The 12611-nt window shown below is 53.8% G+C and overlaps 1 protein-coding gene across 1 annotated transcript; it reads right to left on the reverse strand.

The window, feature by feature from the left end:
• Window positions 1-4566: 4566 nt before the first annotated feature.
• On the reverse strand, window positions 4567-12547 carry PLAGL2 (PLAG1 like zinc finger 2). The gene is made up of 3 exons (XM_015426179.1): window positions 12340-12547; window positions 8668-9033; window positions 4567-5815 (listed from the first exon to the last, which is right to left on the reverse strand). The coding sequence occupies exons 2-3, from the start codon at window positions 8916-8918 to the stop codon at window positions 4600-4602; spliced, it is 1467 nt and encodes a 488-aa protein (XP_015281665.1). The 5' UTR covers window positions 8919-9033; window positions 12340-12547; the 3' UTR covers window positions 4567-4599.
• Between the last annotated feature and the right edge of the window lie 64 nt (window positions 12548-12611).

Genomic DNA, 12611 nt, shown 5'->3' on the forward strand with positions numbered 1-12611 from the left:
AGAGAGAGAGAGAGAGAGAGAGAAGAATTGGGTGACTGCTCACCTCTTCACTGAGCCGTGCGCTTGAAGAAGGCACTGTGCAGTACTTAAAAACAACGGCCGTATTCCACCCCCTCCCCAAACGCACACCACCCTTTTGGATTCTGGAATTTTCTGTCCCTGGAGGTAAAAAAAGAGAAAAGGCTAGAAATATAATGAGCATAAACACAACGGAGATCAGACAATTCCCCAGAAGCAGGAGAACTAACAGCTATTTGGCAAGATCTTTAAGATACCCGACCTAAAGCTTCAAATGGCCATCAATCTTCGTCTGGGTGTCTGAAGAGCAACGGGAGATTATGCAACTGTGGTACTAACAGCTTGAAAACTGTATGGGGTGGGGGGGGGAAGGCACCTCCCCCCCCGCCTTCGTTTTAGCCAATACCCCTGGTCCCAGTTGTAAAACTGATGGCACTAGTCGGGTAAGAAGTCACACCTGGCTCATTTCATCCCTAAGGGAGTGAAACTAAAAATCATAAGAGAGATTTTTGTAAGCTTTGGTTAGAGGCGGAAAGCACACCATAATATCAGGACTAGAGAAGGCTGCCTTTTTTGGGGGGGGGGGGGGAACAGCACCATTCCAGGCTTCAAAGGTTCCAGAAATCCTTTTCTTCCCACCAGCTTGGATTCATTGATGCCTCACCTGCCCCCCATACCTTGGCCGAAGGATGCTGGAGCAGGATGGTGCTTTTGGAAAACAAGCTAGGGAACCTCGTACCAAAAAAAAAGAGGGCACAGAGTTGTATTTGGTATATACATGTGCTTTCTTTGGCTGAACGCTGGCTTATCGACAGCCGTTCCGACTGCACCGGGGGAGCGCTGTAAATAAAGTGGAAGATTCTTGCACCTGACAATGACTTGTACCTTTCCATCACCACCTTTCAAGGGCAAAATGTGCAAACGTGTGGACAAGAGTGCTTTGTTTTGTGCACTAACAAGCTTCTGAATCGCTGCACACGGCATGATAGGGGGGGAAAAGTCTCCAGACTTTCAGAGTCTCTTTTCCATTCTGCTCTCTGTGGTGGAGAACAGCAGACTGCTGCAGCCTTCTCGCCTGGGATTTTTACCAAAAATTGTCGTGCATCTTTGCAGTTTTATCACTGCGGCAAATACACTAGCAGCTCCAGGCTGAATCCTGGGGCTCGATTCCTGGGCGCAAGACCCATCCTGTAATGGCCGACGTGGGGCGACAAGTCAGCGTGGACTGTTGCCACGGTCAAGACGCTTCCCCGCAATTAGACTGTTTCGCTGCTGGAAACGTCCAACAATACTTGAACAATCAAAGACAGATCAGATCAGTCACACCAACTACCGGATCAGGTACAGTTGGGCTCTTTTTGTAGCAGGGACTCCTTTGCATCTTAGGCGACACACCCGTAATGTAGCCAATCCTCCAAGAGCTTACAGTAGCCCCTGTAAGGAGAGCTCTGTAAGCTCTTGGAGGATTGGCTACATTAGGGGCGTGTCGCCTAATATGCAAAGGAGCTCCTGCTACAATAAGAGCGCCCCATTTCACATCGATAGTTTAAAGTTACTACCCATGTTGGGCTGCGGCAAAAGTGTGCTAGGTGATTCTGGTAGCAGCTTAGAGACCAGCAGGATTTGGGGGGTATGAGATCCGGGAGCTCTGACCCTCGAAAGCTTCGACCCCAAAACCTTGTTGGGTTTCTAAGGTGCTCCTGGACTTGCATCTAGCTCTAGCAGAGTGACACTTTGGTTGTAGATATGAATACGACGTTTGGAATCCAAGACTGCTTGGAGTTCAAGGGGGAGGGGGAAGCTTCGTTTAGACGTCTGTTCCATGACGAGGCAGGCGCAAGTAACAGAGAAATAGTACAGGCCAGAGCCTGAAAACGACTCCGAGGTACAACTTCTGCCAGCGCTGGGAGTCACAAGCGGGCAACAGATTGCTCAAACTGGACGAGGGATACAAGCCAAGCAGCGCTGTAACCGGGCAGTTTCTTGAATCAGCTACGTGTTTTTTTTAAAAAAAATCTAACGCTGTTACCGAGGAAGGTAGAAATGTGGAAACGGGATCACGTCTGTCGAGGTAGGGGGTGTGAGCAGGACAGCGTAAGAGAAGAGACCTGTGCAATGACATCTGGAAAGGGAGATGCAACTGAGGTATTTGAAAATACTGAAGGCTAAGGAGAAGCCCGACGGCTCTCCCATTTACCCAGCGCAAGGCACATACTGAAGTCAGAAAGGCAACGTCAGGAAGTACAGCTGGTGGAACGCACGGCCACAGGCAACTGTTGAGGTAAATTATTATTCTGATATGAAACGACAAACAGCTAGGAGGAGGCAAGCTAAAACTAGCCCTACAAAGCCCTGTCCCTCCGGGGGGTGGGATCCAGGATACAAACAATCAAAATACTGAAACGACAAGAAAGATGCTGGAGCTCAAAGCGAACTGGGATCGGCACGAACGGGTAGGCAAAGCTTTCCGTGGGTCTGCCCAAAGAGAACAGGGTTCAGAGGGATCAATCGGTAGACCTGAGGCAGAGGTAGGCGTCCAGTCCTGGAGGAGCAGAGGGAGGCTGCAAAAAAACCCCTCTGGCTCTGCCCCGTCCCGCACAGTGAGGTATGAGGTGCAAGTCTGGGGCTTGCGGAGAGACCCTGAAATGCAACCCAGGCGCAGCGGCCCCGGGTGAGGCGATGAAGTACGATTCCTGCAGGAACGAGAGAGCGCGGGACCTATGCTATGAGGTATTTGTAGTGATACAGGCAGACAGAAGAATTCAGGTAGGAGGCTGAGGAAGGAGGGGGAGAGGGGAGGATCCTAAGCAGAACAAAGGAAGGAAGCAGTAAAAACAAAACAAAAACAAAAAAAACCCCAACCCCCCAGACCCCCAACCCTGCAAACTCAGGCTGGGGGAGCAGAGTCAGAAGCAGCCGAATGGTGGCACTGTAAGAGCCAATTCCCACACACCATCAGTCCAGCCTGGATCCTCCCGCCCGGACATCAACACCCGGCAAGGAAGACCAACGAACGCAGAAGAGCCGGCTCCGGCCAAAGCAACCCCTTGGAAGAGGAGTGACAGTCAGCCTCCCCCCCACCCCAGGCCTTTGCTCCGCCCCACGTTCTGGTTTCCAGTGCTGATGCCAAGCCTCATTTTTCTGCACCAGACTGTGCAGAGCGACTGGCAAGGGAAACGCTGGGAAATGGTCGTGTGAGGGAGGGCGACAGAAAAAGGCCTGGGTGACGAAAAAGGAGCTAGAATTGCTTCTAGAAACATAAAGGGGGTTTTACATGTGTGCGTGGGGGGGGGGAGTAAATGATGATACAGAAGAGCATATTCATAGATTGCAGACGGGACCACCCTGGGCTAAATCTGACACCCAAGAACACTTCCAAAGTCTCCTTTGGGCCCAAATGGCATGCACCTGAGAGGTTGAGGAGTGGCGGCGGGGGCCGTCTCGTGCCACCCGCAGGACTGCTCCAGGTCATGTGCCGTGAGCAGGGCTTGTTACAGCAGGTGTGGTGATTATAAAGCACAGCCTAATGGTTCCCTCCAACAAACAATGCCTTGCAGGCACGCGGAAGCTAGGGCAAAGCCACTTTCTCCGTGGGACTGGGGCCCAGCTTGCTTTGGAGCTGGAACTTCCCGACCACAAGAGTCCTGCTGCGGCACAACGCAGCCTGAGCTGTGCCAACTAGGAGGATGGCAGAGTGGCACAGCTCCCACCCATCAGGTGAGAAACGGGACCGTGCCCCGGACAGCCACACCATGGGGATGCCGTAAGAGCAAAGCAGCCCTTGGCCGCCTGGCCCAACCTACTCCTCTCTCCCTGCCCATAATACTTTGGGAAACATTGTTCTTGCGTTCACAAAAGCAGGCAGGACCTGATAAGCTGCGGGACCCGTCCAGCCCGCACTGAGATGAAAAAAAGAAACATTCACGGGGGGAGTCGGCCGAACTGGCAAACGCTGAAGCGATCCAGAGTCAATTTATTTCCCCACAGGGGAAGAAATGGAAGTAGTGGTGAGGTGAGATTGGCGTCACCCGACTTCGTTGTGTAAACAGCATTCAGGCACACCAGGAACAAGGACTGCTTCTTGTTCCTGGTGGTTCTTAACTTGTAATGGTGGAGGTGAAAGGACCTGGCTTTGGCTGAAACGGGATTCTGCTAAAAAGGGGGGGGGAGGGGGAGCAGAGAGCCGCACACCAGGGGGCTGGCGACTTGGCTGCAGAGCAGAGATGATGAAGGGAGTCAACGGGGCGGGAGAGACCCTGCCTGGGGAACTGAGATGCAAACGCGGAACGAGAGTGTCGGGCGCAGACTAGGGACAGACCTGGATCTGGGCTCCCCCGTGAAGGTCAGCATGAAGTGTGGATCCTGATTCGCCAAAGAACACATTAGAAAAATACCTGAAATTCTAATTGCTCCAATCTACTCACTGTCCAGGACCGGGGGCACACGCCAGAGGGGCACGCAACAGTCCCAGTCCGCTGGCACTCCTCCCTCTGGCTTTCCCCAGCCTGAGGTAGGAAAAAACATCCGGGCACCTCTTGCGGTGGCCTGTCCACGTGCCCGGGGAAGCTCCGCCCCCCCCTCTCACTGGAAGGCTTGGTGGAAGCGGGGCAAGGTGGTTGCGCCCAAGCCGGGGGAGAACATCGAGGGCAACGAGTGGAGGGCCCCAAAGCCGAGGGGGCCCGTGGCTCCCGGCGATTCCTGCGGGGGCAGAGTGGCGAGGAGCGACTGGGTGTCTCCCTGCGAGTAGCCCATGACCAGCCCCCCCGAGGAGACCGGCGGGGTGCACGACGGAAGGTTCAAGGGGAGGAAACCCAGGAGGTGGGAGAAGTCCATGTTAGCAGCACAGAGGGCCTCGGAAAGCAGGGCGGGGCTCTTGGAGAGCAAAGCGTCCTCCAGGAGGGCCGGCTGCGGAGGAGAAGGCGGCAGCGGCGGCGGCTCGCCGGAGCCAAGAGGCAGGCCTCCGGGGAGCTCTGCCAAACAGCTCTCCACCTCTGCTTTGGGGAGCTTGTCGGGCAAGTATGAGGTAGATCCGAGCTGGTATTTGGGAGGCGGCTGTGGCGGGGAAGACGACGATTCCAGGGGGTAGCTCATCCCCATTGGCAAAGAGTTGGGGACCAAAGCATGGGACATCCCTGAGCTGGGCATGGCGGGGACGTGCGCCCCGTACATGCCCATGGGCAGCATCCCCGGGAAACCCTTGCTGTTCATCACGTCCCGGGACGCCATGCACAAGACGGGGCTCAGCTCCTCCTTCACCGAGACGGCCGAGCTGCAGCTGAGCAGGCCCAGCATGTCTACCGGCTCCGCCTTGACCTTCAGCAGTTCTTGGGAGTGGCTCTTCTTCATGTGCCTGGTGAGGTGGTCCTTCCGGCCGAAGCGCTGGGCGCAGTACTGGCACAGGAAGTCCTTCCGGCCCGTGTGGACCACCAGGTGCCTGCGCACGTCCTTGCGGGTGTAGAAGCGCCGGTCGCAGTGGTCGCAGGGGTGCTTCTTCTCCTTCACGCTGCCCGACGGCCTCCGGGAGTGGGCCTTCAGGTGCTCCAGCAGGACCTGGGTGCTCTCAAACATCTGCAGGCACACTTTGCAGCTGAGGTCGCCGCTGGCCGCCGCGTGCATGGCCAGGTGGCGCCGGTAGCCCAGCTTGGTGTTGTAGTTCTTGCCGCACTCCGGGCAGTGGAGAGCCTCTTTGTTCGGGTCGTGCGTCTGGAGGTGGTTGCGGAGGTGGTCCTTGCGGTGGAACATCTTCTCACAGTACATGCACTGGTGGGGCTTCTGGGCAGAGTGGGTGGCCAGGTGCCTGGCGAGGAAGGAATGGGAGAGGTTGCGAGAGTCTGGCGTGCCCTCAGATGCCGCGCGCGCACCCCCCCCCCCCCACCGCTACTTTTTTTTTTTATATCATTTTTCCTATCCCACCCTCCCAGTCTTGGCAGGCTCGGGGCGGCCCTACGATACACGCAAATAGATGTATACATTAAAACTCCAAGCTCCTAAATCCTTTACAGTCAACCTCCCCCTTGCAAAAGGAGGAAAGGAAAGCTAAGAAGAAATCTAAGAGACGAACTTGTGTGGCACTCAATGAAATTGCTGAGCGGAACGGATAGAAGGAAGTACCTTCTTCACCCAAAGCGTGATTAACCCATGGAATTCACTGCCACAGGAGGTGGTGGTGGTGGCTACAAGCATAGACGGCTTCAAGAGGGGATTGGATAAGCATATGGAGCAGAGGTCCATCAGTGGCTATGAGCCACAAGGTGAATCTGCAGTGGCCCTGGTGTTTTCACTGTATTTAGGTTCATTCACGGGAACTCCCCAGAAAGGCTGCAATGCCCCCATCATAAGCCAGAGAGCGTGGATGGGCCTCTTTTTCTGATTGCTGGGAGAAGCAGCACACAGGAAGCTCCCCTCATCCCAGGGGAAGAAGCGAGGGAGAGGACAGGTACCTTGCTCCTTATTAGTCTGGGCTGTCAGGAGGCAACCCTCCATTCAAGTCAACCCCAACCTTTTCCCTGTGGTGTTCAAAAACCAAAACCAAAAAAACAATCCAGTAGTTTACTGTGACAAAAGCGCGGTTTACCCCTGCACTACCTATGTAATCTACATTAAAGGCCTATAGATACGGACATGGGGTGAAAGTTCAGTGGAGGCCCGTGCTCTGTAGCAATATCCCTTTTCCCTACTGTTCATCAGTCTCCTAATCCCTCCTGCAAGATCATGGATCTAGGGAGGGGTCATTTTGTAGAAAAAGAGGTGCAGGAGCTCATTAGCATAATTCCTTAGCAGAACTTATTGGCATATGCCACACCCCGACATCACCGGAAGTGTGTCAGAAGGCAACACCCACCGCTCAGGTGCCACTGGACTGTTTTGGATTGCTAGCTATTGGGGGGGGGGGAGACGTGCAGATCTGTCCTCACAGAGGAGGGAGAGCTTGTACCTGAATAAAACTTGGTCTTAAAGGTGCCACTGGACTGTTTTGGACCAGAGGGGGCTCTGCAGTTTACCTGGCTGCTTCTTGCTCTGACTGAGGGCTGCTGGGAGCAGGGGGTGGGGCTGCCGGAGCTCCGCTCCTGTGCACTCCTGCAGGATATGACCCCTGAATCTAGGAAAGTTGTGTTGAACGCATGACTCAGCTGCTGGGTTGCTTTTGCCAAGCTGTTATTTCTTAGAATGCAATGTTGTAACCCGCCCCTGAGCCCGTTTACGGGATGGGCGGGATATAAATGCGAAAAATTAATAAAATAAACAGTGTTAACACCAGTCTAAGCCCACTGAAATCAATGGGTTTAGGCCTGGAATAACCTGTTTCGGGATTGCGCTGTTAAGACTCCTGAGGGAAAGAGACATGCCTAAAAAGGCTATTTTAATGATGGAAAACAAGATTCCCTCGCTTGATCACATGAAGCTGCCTTGAAGCTGCCATACACTGAATCAGTTCGTTGGGTCCACCAAGGTTAGTATTGTCTACTCGGGACCGGCAGCGGCTTTACAGGGTCTCGGGCAGAGGAAGGTCTTTCACATCACCTCCTGCCCGGTCCTTTTATCGGGCGGTGCTGGGGATTGAACCTGGGACATTCTGCAGGCCAAATCAGATGCTCTACCCGTGAGCCACAGCCTCTCTCCAAAATGCACGTGAAGCTGCCTTCTGGTGAATCAAACCCCATTGAAGTCAGTACTGTCTACTCAGGAGAAGAAGAGATTGGATTTATACCCCGCCCTTCACTCGGAGTCTCAGAGCGGCTTACAAACTCCTTTCCCTTCCCCCTCCCCCTGACAGACACCCTGTGAGGTAGGTGGGGCTGAGAGCTTTTTCTAGTACTGCTTTTGAGAGTACAGCTCTGAGTGAACTTGTGACTGACCCAAGGTCATCCAGCTGGCTTCATGTGGAGGAGTGGGGAATCAAACCCGGTTCTCCCAGATTAGAGTCCGCCGCTCTTAACCACTACACTAAATTCCCAGAATTTAGTAATTAGCACTACGTAATTAGCCCTTAGCATTTTCTCGTCTCTTGTTTTCCTTTAAACAAGAGTTTCTAGACATGTGGTGAGGAATGCTTCCACCGCCCCTCCCCCCCAAAAAACCCCGTTTTCTGCAACAGTGACAATCACACAGACCAGAAGTGCCTCTCCAGGGTCTCAGGTGAAGGTCTTTCACATCATCTACTGCCTGGTCTTTAACTGGAGGTGCCTCCTGGGACTACCTGTCTGACTTGCAGAGTCTGCATGTAAAGCAGAGTCTCTTCCCCTGACTTGCAGAGTCTGCATGTAAAGCAGAGTCTCTTCCCCTGAGCCTCAGAAGGCCTTGAGCAGATAAATAATTCATAGAACTGCAAAGTGCCAGTGCCACTGTTCTGTTCCCACCATGTTCACCCCTGCACACACGGCTCCCAGTGCCTCCTGGGACTACTTGTCTGACTTGCCAAGAAAAATACGGCACCCAGGAATGGAGTACTGGGAGGCCTTGGGAGCAGCAGATGCAGGCGAGAAGGGTTAGGGAGGAGCTGGCAAGGCCTGAGATGGGATGCTTTGGAGGTCCGTTAATTCGCAGGGTCGCCATGAGTCGGAATGCACAACACATGCAGCGCTAGCGACCAACGAGCCCCGGGCGATCCGCCCCGGCTGGCGGCAGTAGGCACCCAGAGCCCCAGCTTACCTGTAGAGCTTGTACTTGGAAGCAAAGGCCTTGCCGCAGTGCAGCTGGGGGCAGCAATAGGGCCTCTGCTCTGAGTTTGCTCTCAGCTTCTCCACGCCGGGGAACGGGAGTCCTGACAGCTCATACTGACACTTCCCTTGGCTCTCGCTCTCGCGGCCCCTCGGCCTGGGCACTAGTTTCCAGCCCGCCTCCTCCTCCTCCTGCTTGGCATCTTGAATCCAGGTGGGGACGCTGGTGAAGAACGCTGTCATGGCAGGCCTAGTGGAGGAGGGCCGTACGGAGTAGAACGCCTGCCTGCGGGCATCTCACGGGCGCAGTCGTATCCGGCGGTCCCTCCCGAAAGCTTCAACAGCAAGGGGTCTCTATCTGAAGGACAAAAAGGGAAGGAAACCTTAAGACAGCTGGGGGGGAGGGGTGACCCCTTGCAATTGAATCCCCAATTAAGAAGAAGAATTAGAGATTGGATATACACCCCACCCTACTCAAGGGTGTCTCAGAGCGGCTTACAGTCTCCTTTCCCTTCCCCCTCCCCACAACAGGCACCCTGTGAGGTAGGTGGGGCTGAGAGAGCTCTTTCGAGGACTGCTTTTGAGAGCACAGCTCTGAGAGAACTTGTGACTGACCTAAGGTCACCCAGCTGGCTTCATGTGGAGGAGTGGGGAATCAAACCCGGTTCTCCCAGATTAGAGTCCGCCGCTCTTAACCACTACACTAAATTCCCAGAATGTAGTAATTAGCACTTCGTAATTAGCACTTAGCATTTTCTCGTCCTGTGAGTTTCTAGACATGTGGTGAGGAATGCTTCCAATGCCCCTCCCCCCCAAAACCAGTTTTCTGCAACAGTGACAATCACACAGACCTTTGAAGTGCTGAACCCTGAACATCCTGTTCTCAATCCTCCTTTTCTGTTGACTTCACAAATACTTTTAACATTAACTTTTAACATTAACCGTTCTGTGCTATCTCTGCAGTGAAAGCCAAAGATTGGCCATACCTAGTCTTAACTTCACCACTGCTACAGAGAGGCATGGAGCTCGATGCGTGGAAGAATGCCTTTAAGAAAAATCTTTACGGTCATAGCACCTTAGAATAGCATTTTCTCTTCATGATCAGCCTGTGAATTATGTGACTGTTACTCTCATTTCACAGATGGAGAACTGAAGAACTCTCTGCCTTTGTCCTTGTAGCGGCTGCCATTTTCAAAAGAACTGTCTATTAAAACTGAGATCATACTCATGCAAGCAGTTTAGGTAAAGGTTCCCTTGCTCGAAAGCCAGTCGAGTCCGACTCTAGGGTTGCAGTGCTCATCTCCGTTTCAAAGCCGAAGACGTTTCCGTGGTCATGTGGCCGGCATGAATAAACACCAAGGTGCACGGAACGCCGTTCCCTTCCCACCGAAGTGGTACCTATTCATCTACTTGCAATTTGTTGCTTTCGAACTGCTAGGTTGGCAGGAGCTGGAACTAGAGACGGGAGCTCACTCCGTCATGCAGCACACTCGGGTCTCGAACTGCTGAACTACCGACCTTCCACAGCCTGCAGTTCAGCGTCTTAACCCCTTGAGCTGCCGCAGCTCCTGCAAGCAGTTTAATCTGGAACAAATATACTGCAACAAGAGAGCTTCCTTTAGAACAAGGGGCTGCAACTGTTTTGCATCTCATCCCTGCCTCCTGCATTTTGTGGTTTTCCAATTCATATAGCTCGCTTTTGATCCCAGTTCAAGAGGAATTCCCTTCTTGCATCATCTGCTAAAGGGATGCCTACAGTATTATTTCCCCCCCTACGATTCCCCCCCCCCAGGACATCTGCCCAGCAATTTGGCAAACTGACAGGGCAAACTGCCACCCAGCTGGGCCAAGTGTTCCATCCAAGTAGTTCAAGAGGACAACGGGCACACAGCCACAGCGTCAATTCGTCTCTCCTTCCCTTTCGTCTCCGGACAGAAGGGGACAGCAGACTTAAGGAGGTGACGGGCAGCCTCCCTCGCTTGTTCCAACTCAAGCCCGTGACACGAGCGTCTGAAACATCTGTTATATTTTTAAGAAGAAGAAGAGATAGGATTTATACCCCTCCCTTTGCTCAAAGTTTCAGAGAGGCTTACAAACTCCTTTCCCTTCTCCTACCCTAGAGTCGGATTCGACCGGCTTTCGGGCAAGGGAGACCTTTACCTTTATATAACTATGTAACTACACTAAGTACTTCGCCTTGAGCCATTTGCATCATTTAATGTATCATGTTAATACTCATGCTTTGCTTCTGGTTGGTTCTACAACCCTAATCCTGTTGCACTGCTTACTGAACGCCTCATTCGGTGGACCGCACTGACTCACTCTGTGTAATCCGCCTGGAGTCCAGGTGAAAAAAAAGCACACTATAAGTAACAGAAACAAATAACCAAATAATTTATATACACCCCGTGAGGTCACATCCAGTGTTCCCTCTAAGCTGAGTGATTGTGAGCCAGCTCACAGCTTTTTAGCCTATGGCTCATACATTTTTGCGTTAGCTCAGGAAGGAGGGCTCCAGAGCAAACTAATTGATACAGCAACCAAATCGGTCGCTCACAACTTTAATGTCAGTGGCTCACAAAGTAGAATTTTAGCTCACAAGACTCCACAGCTTAGAGGGAGCATTCTGTCCGTTAATACTGCCATGTTAACATTGCCAGTGTTCCCTCTAAGCTGAGTGTGAGCTAGCTCACAGCTTTTTAGCCTCCAGCTCACACATTTTTGTCTTCGCTCAGGGAGGAGGGCTCCAGAGCAAACTGATGTATGCAGGAGCCAAATCGCTCCCTCACAGCTTTAATGCCAGTAGCTCACCAAGTAGAATTTTTGCTCACAAGACACCACAGTTTAGAGGGAGCCTTGCCAGTGTCCCCCCTAAGCTGAGTGAGTGTGAGCCAGCTCAGTTCTTTAGCCTCCCGCTCACACGTTTTTGCCTAAGCGCAGGGAGGAGGGCTCCAGAGCAAACTAACTTATGCAGCAGCCAAAAACTTTAATGCCAGGCGCTCACCAAGTAGAATTTTTGCTCACAAAGCTCCACAGCTTAGAGGGAGCATTGGGTGTGAGCGTGTGTGGGTGCTTGGGAAGGTGAAGAGGGGGGCTACTCTGGGCCCTCCCTGGTGTGACCCTCAGACCAGAGTGGTTGCAGCAGCCAGTGTTCCCTCTAAGCTGAGTGAGTGTGAGCCAGCTCACAGTTCTTTAGCCTCCCGCTCACACGTTTTTGCCTCAGCTCAGGAAGGGATGGCTCCAGAGCAAACTACTTTATGCAGCAGCCGAATTGCTCGCTCACCACTTTAATGCCAGTAGCTCACAAAGTAGAATTTTTGCTCACAGGACTCCGCAGCTTAAGAGGGAACATTGGGTCCCTCCAGAGCAAACTAACTTCTGCAGCAGCCAAAAGCTTTAATGCCAGGGGGAGCTCACAATGTAGAATTTCTGCTCACGAGACTCCACAGCTCGGAGGGAGCCTTGGTCGCCTCCCGCCCTCCCCGGGCTCCACCCCCAAACCTCCAGGAATCCCCCCGAACTGGAGTTGGCAACGCCGTCCAGGGATGCCACTGCTGAGTTCGAGGGGGGGGGCGTCTGGATGTGCCCATTCGGGGGTCCCTTCTCAGCCTTGCCCCCCCCCACACGCCCGCGCATGCGCACTCCCGCCCCCTCTCTCTCTCACCGTCGCCTCACGAGTGGCTCCCCTCCGAGGCCTCGTCCCGGCGCCCTCAGGCACGAAGGGAGGAGGAAGCCCCGCTTGGGTCGGCGGAGGCGGCGGCCGCCCCATGGCCGGAGGCGGCGCTGACGAAGGGGAGCCGCGCGGGGAGAGGAGGCGGGAGCGGCGGCGGCGGCGTCCCCTCCGCCGCCCCTGTTTTGCTCGCGCCCCTCCAGGCCTCCATGGCGCCACATCCGGCCCGCGCCGGAAGTCGCCCGCCCGCCGCCTCGCGCGGGCCC

Source organism: Gekko japonicus, unplaced genomic scaffold (assembly GCF_001447785.1).
Source record: "Gekko japonicus isolate JY-2015 unplaced genomic scaffold, Gekko_japonicus_V1.1 scaffold291, whole genome shotgun sequence".
In the NCBI taxonomy this organism is placed as follows: Eukaryota; Metazoa; Chordata; class Lepidosauria; order Squamata; family Gekkonidae; genus Gekko; species Gekko japonicus.

What these genes read in the sequence shown, in the direction of transcription:
- PLAGL2 (XM_015426179.1), bottom strand. Translation starts at nt 8,918, where the DNA reads ATGACAGCGTTCTTCACCAGCGTCCCCACCTGGATTCAAGATGCCAAG. An exon ending in TCCAAGTACAAGCTCTACAG is followed by an intron (nt 5,816 to 8,667) that starts GTAAGCTGGGGC and finishes CTTCCTCGCCAG; the next exon opens with GCACCTGGCCACCCACTCTG.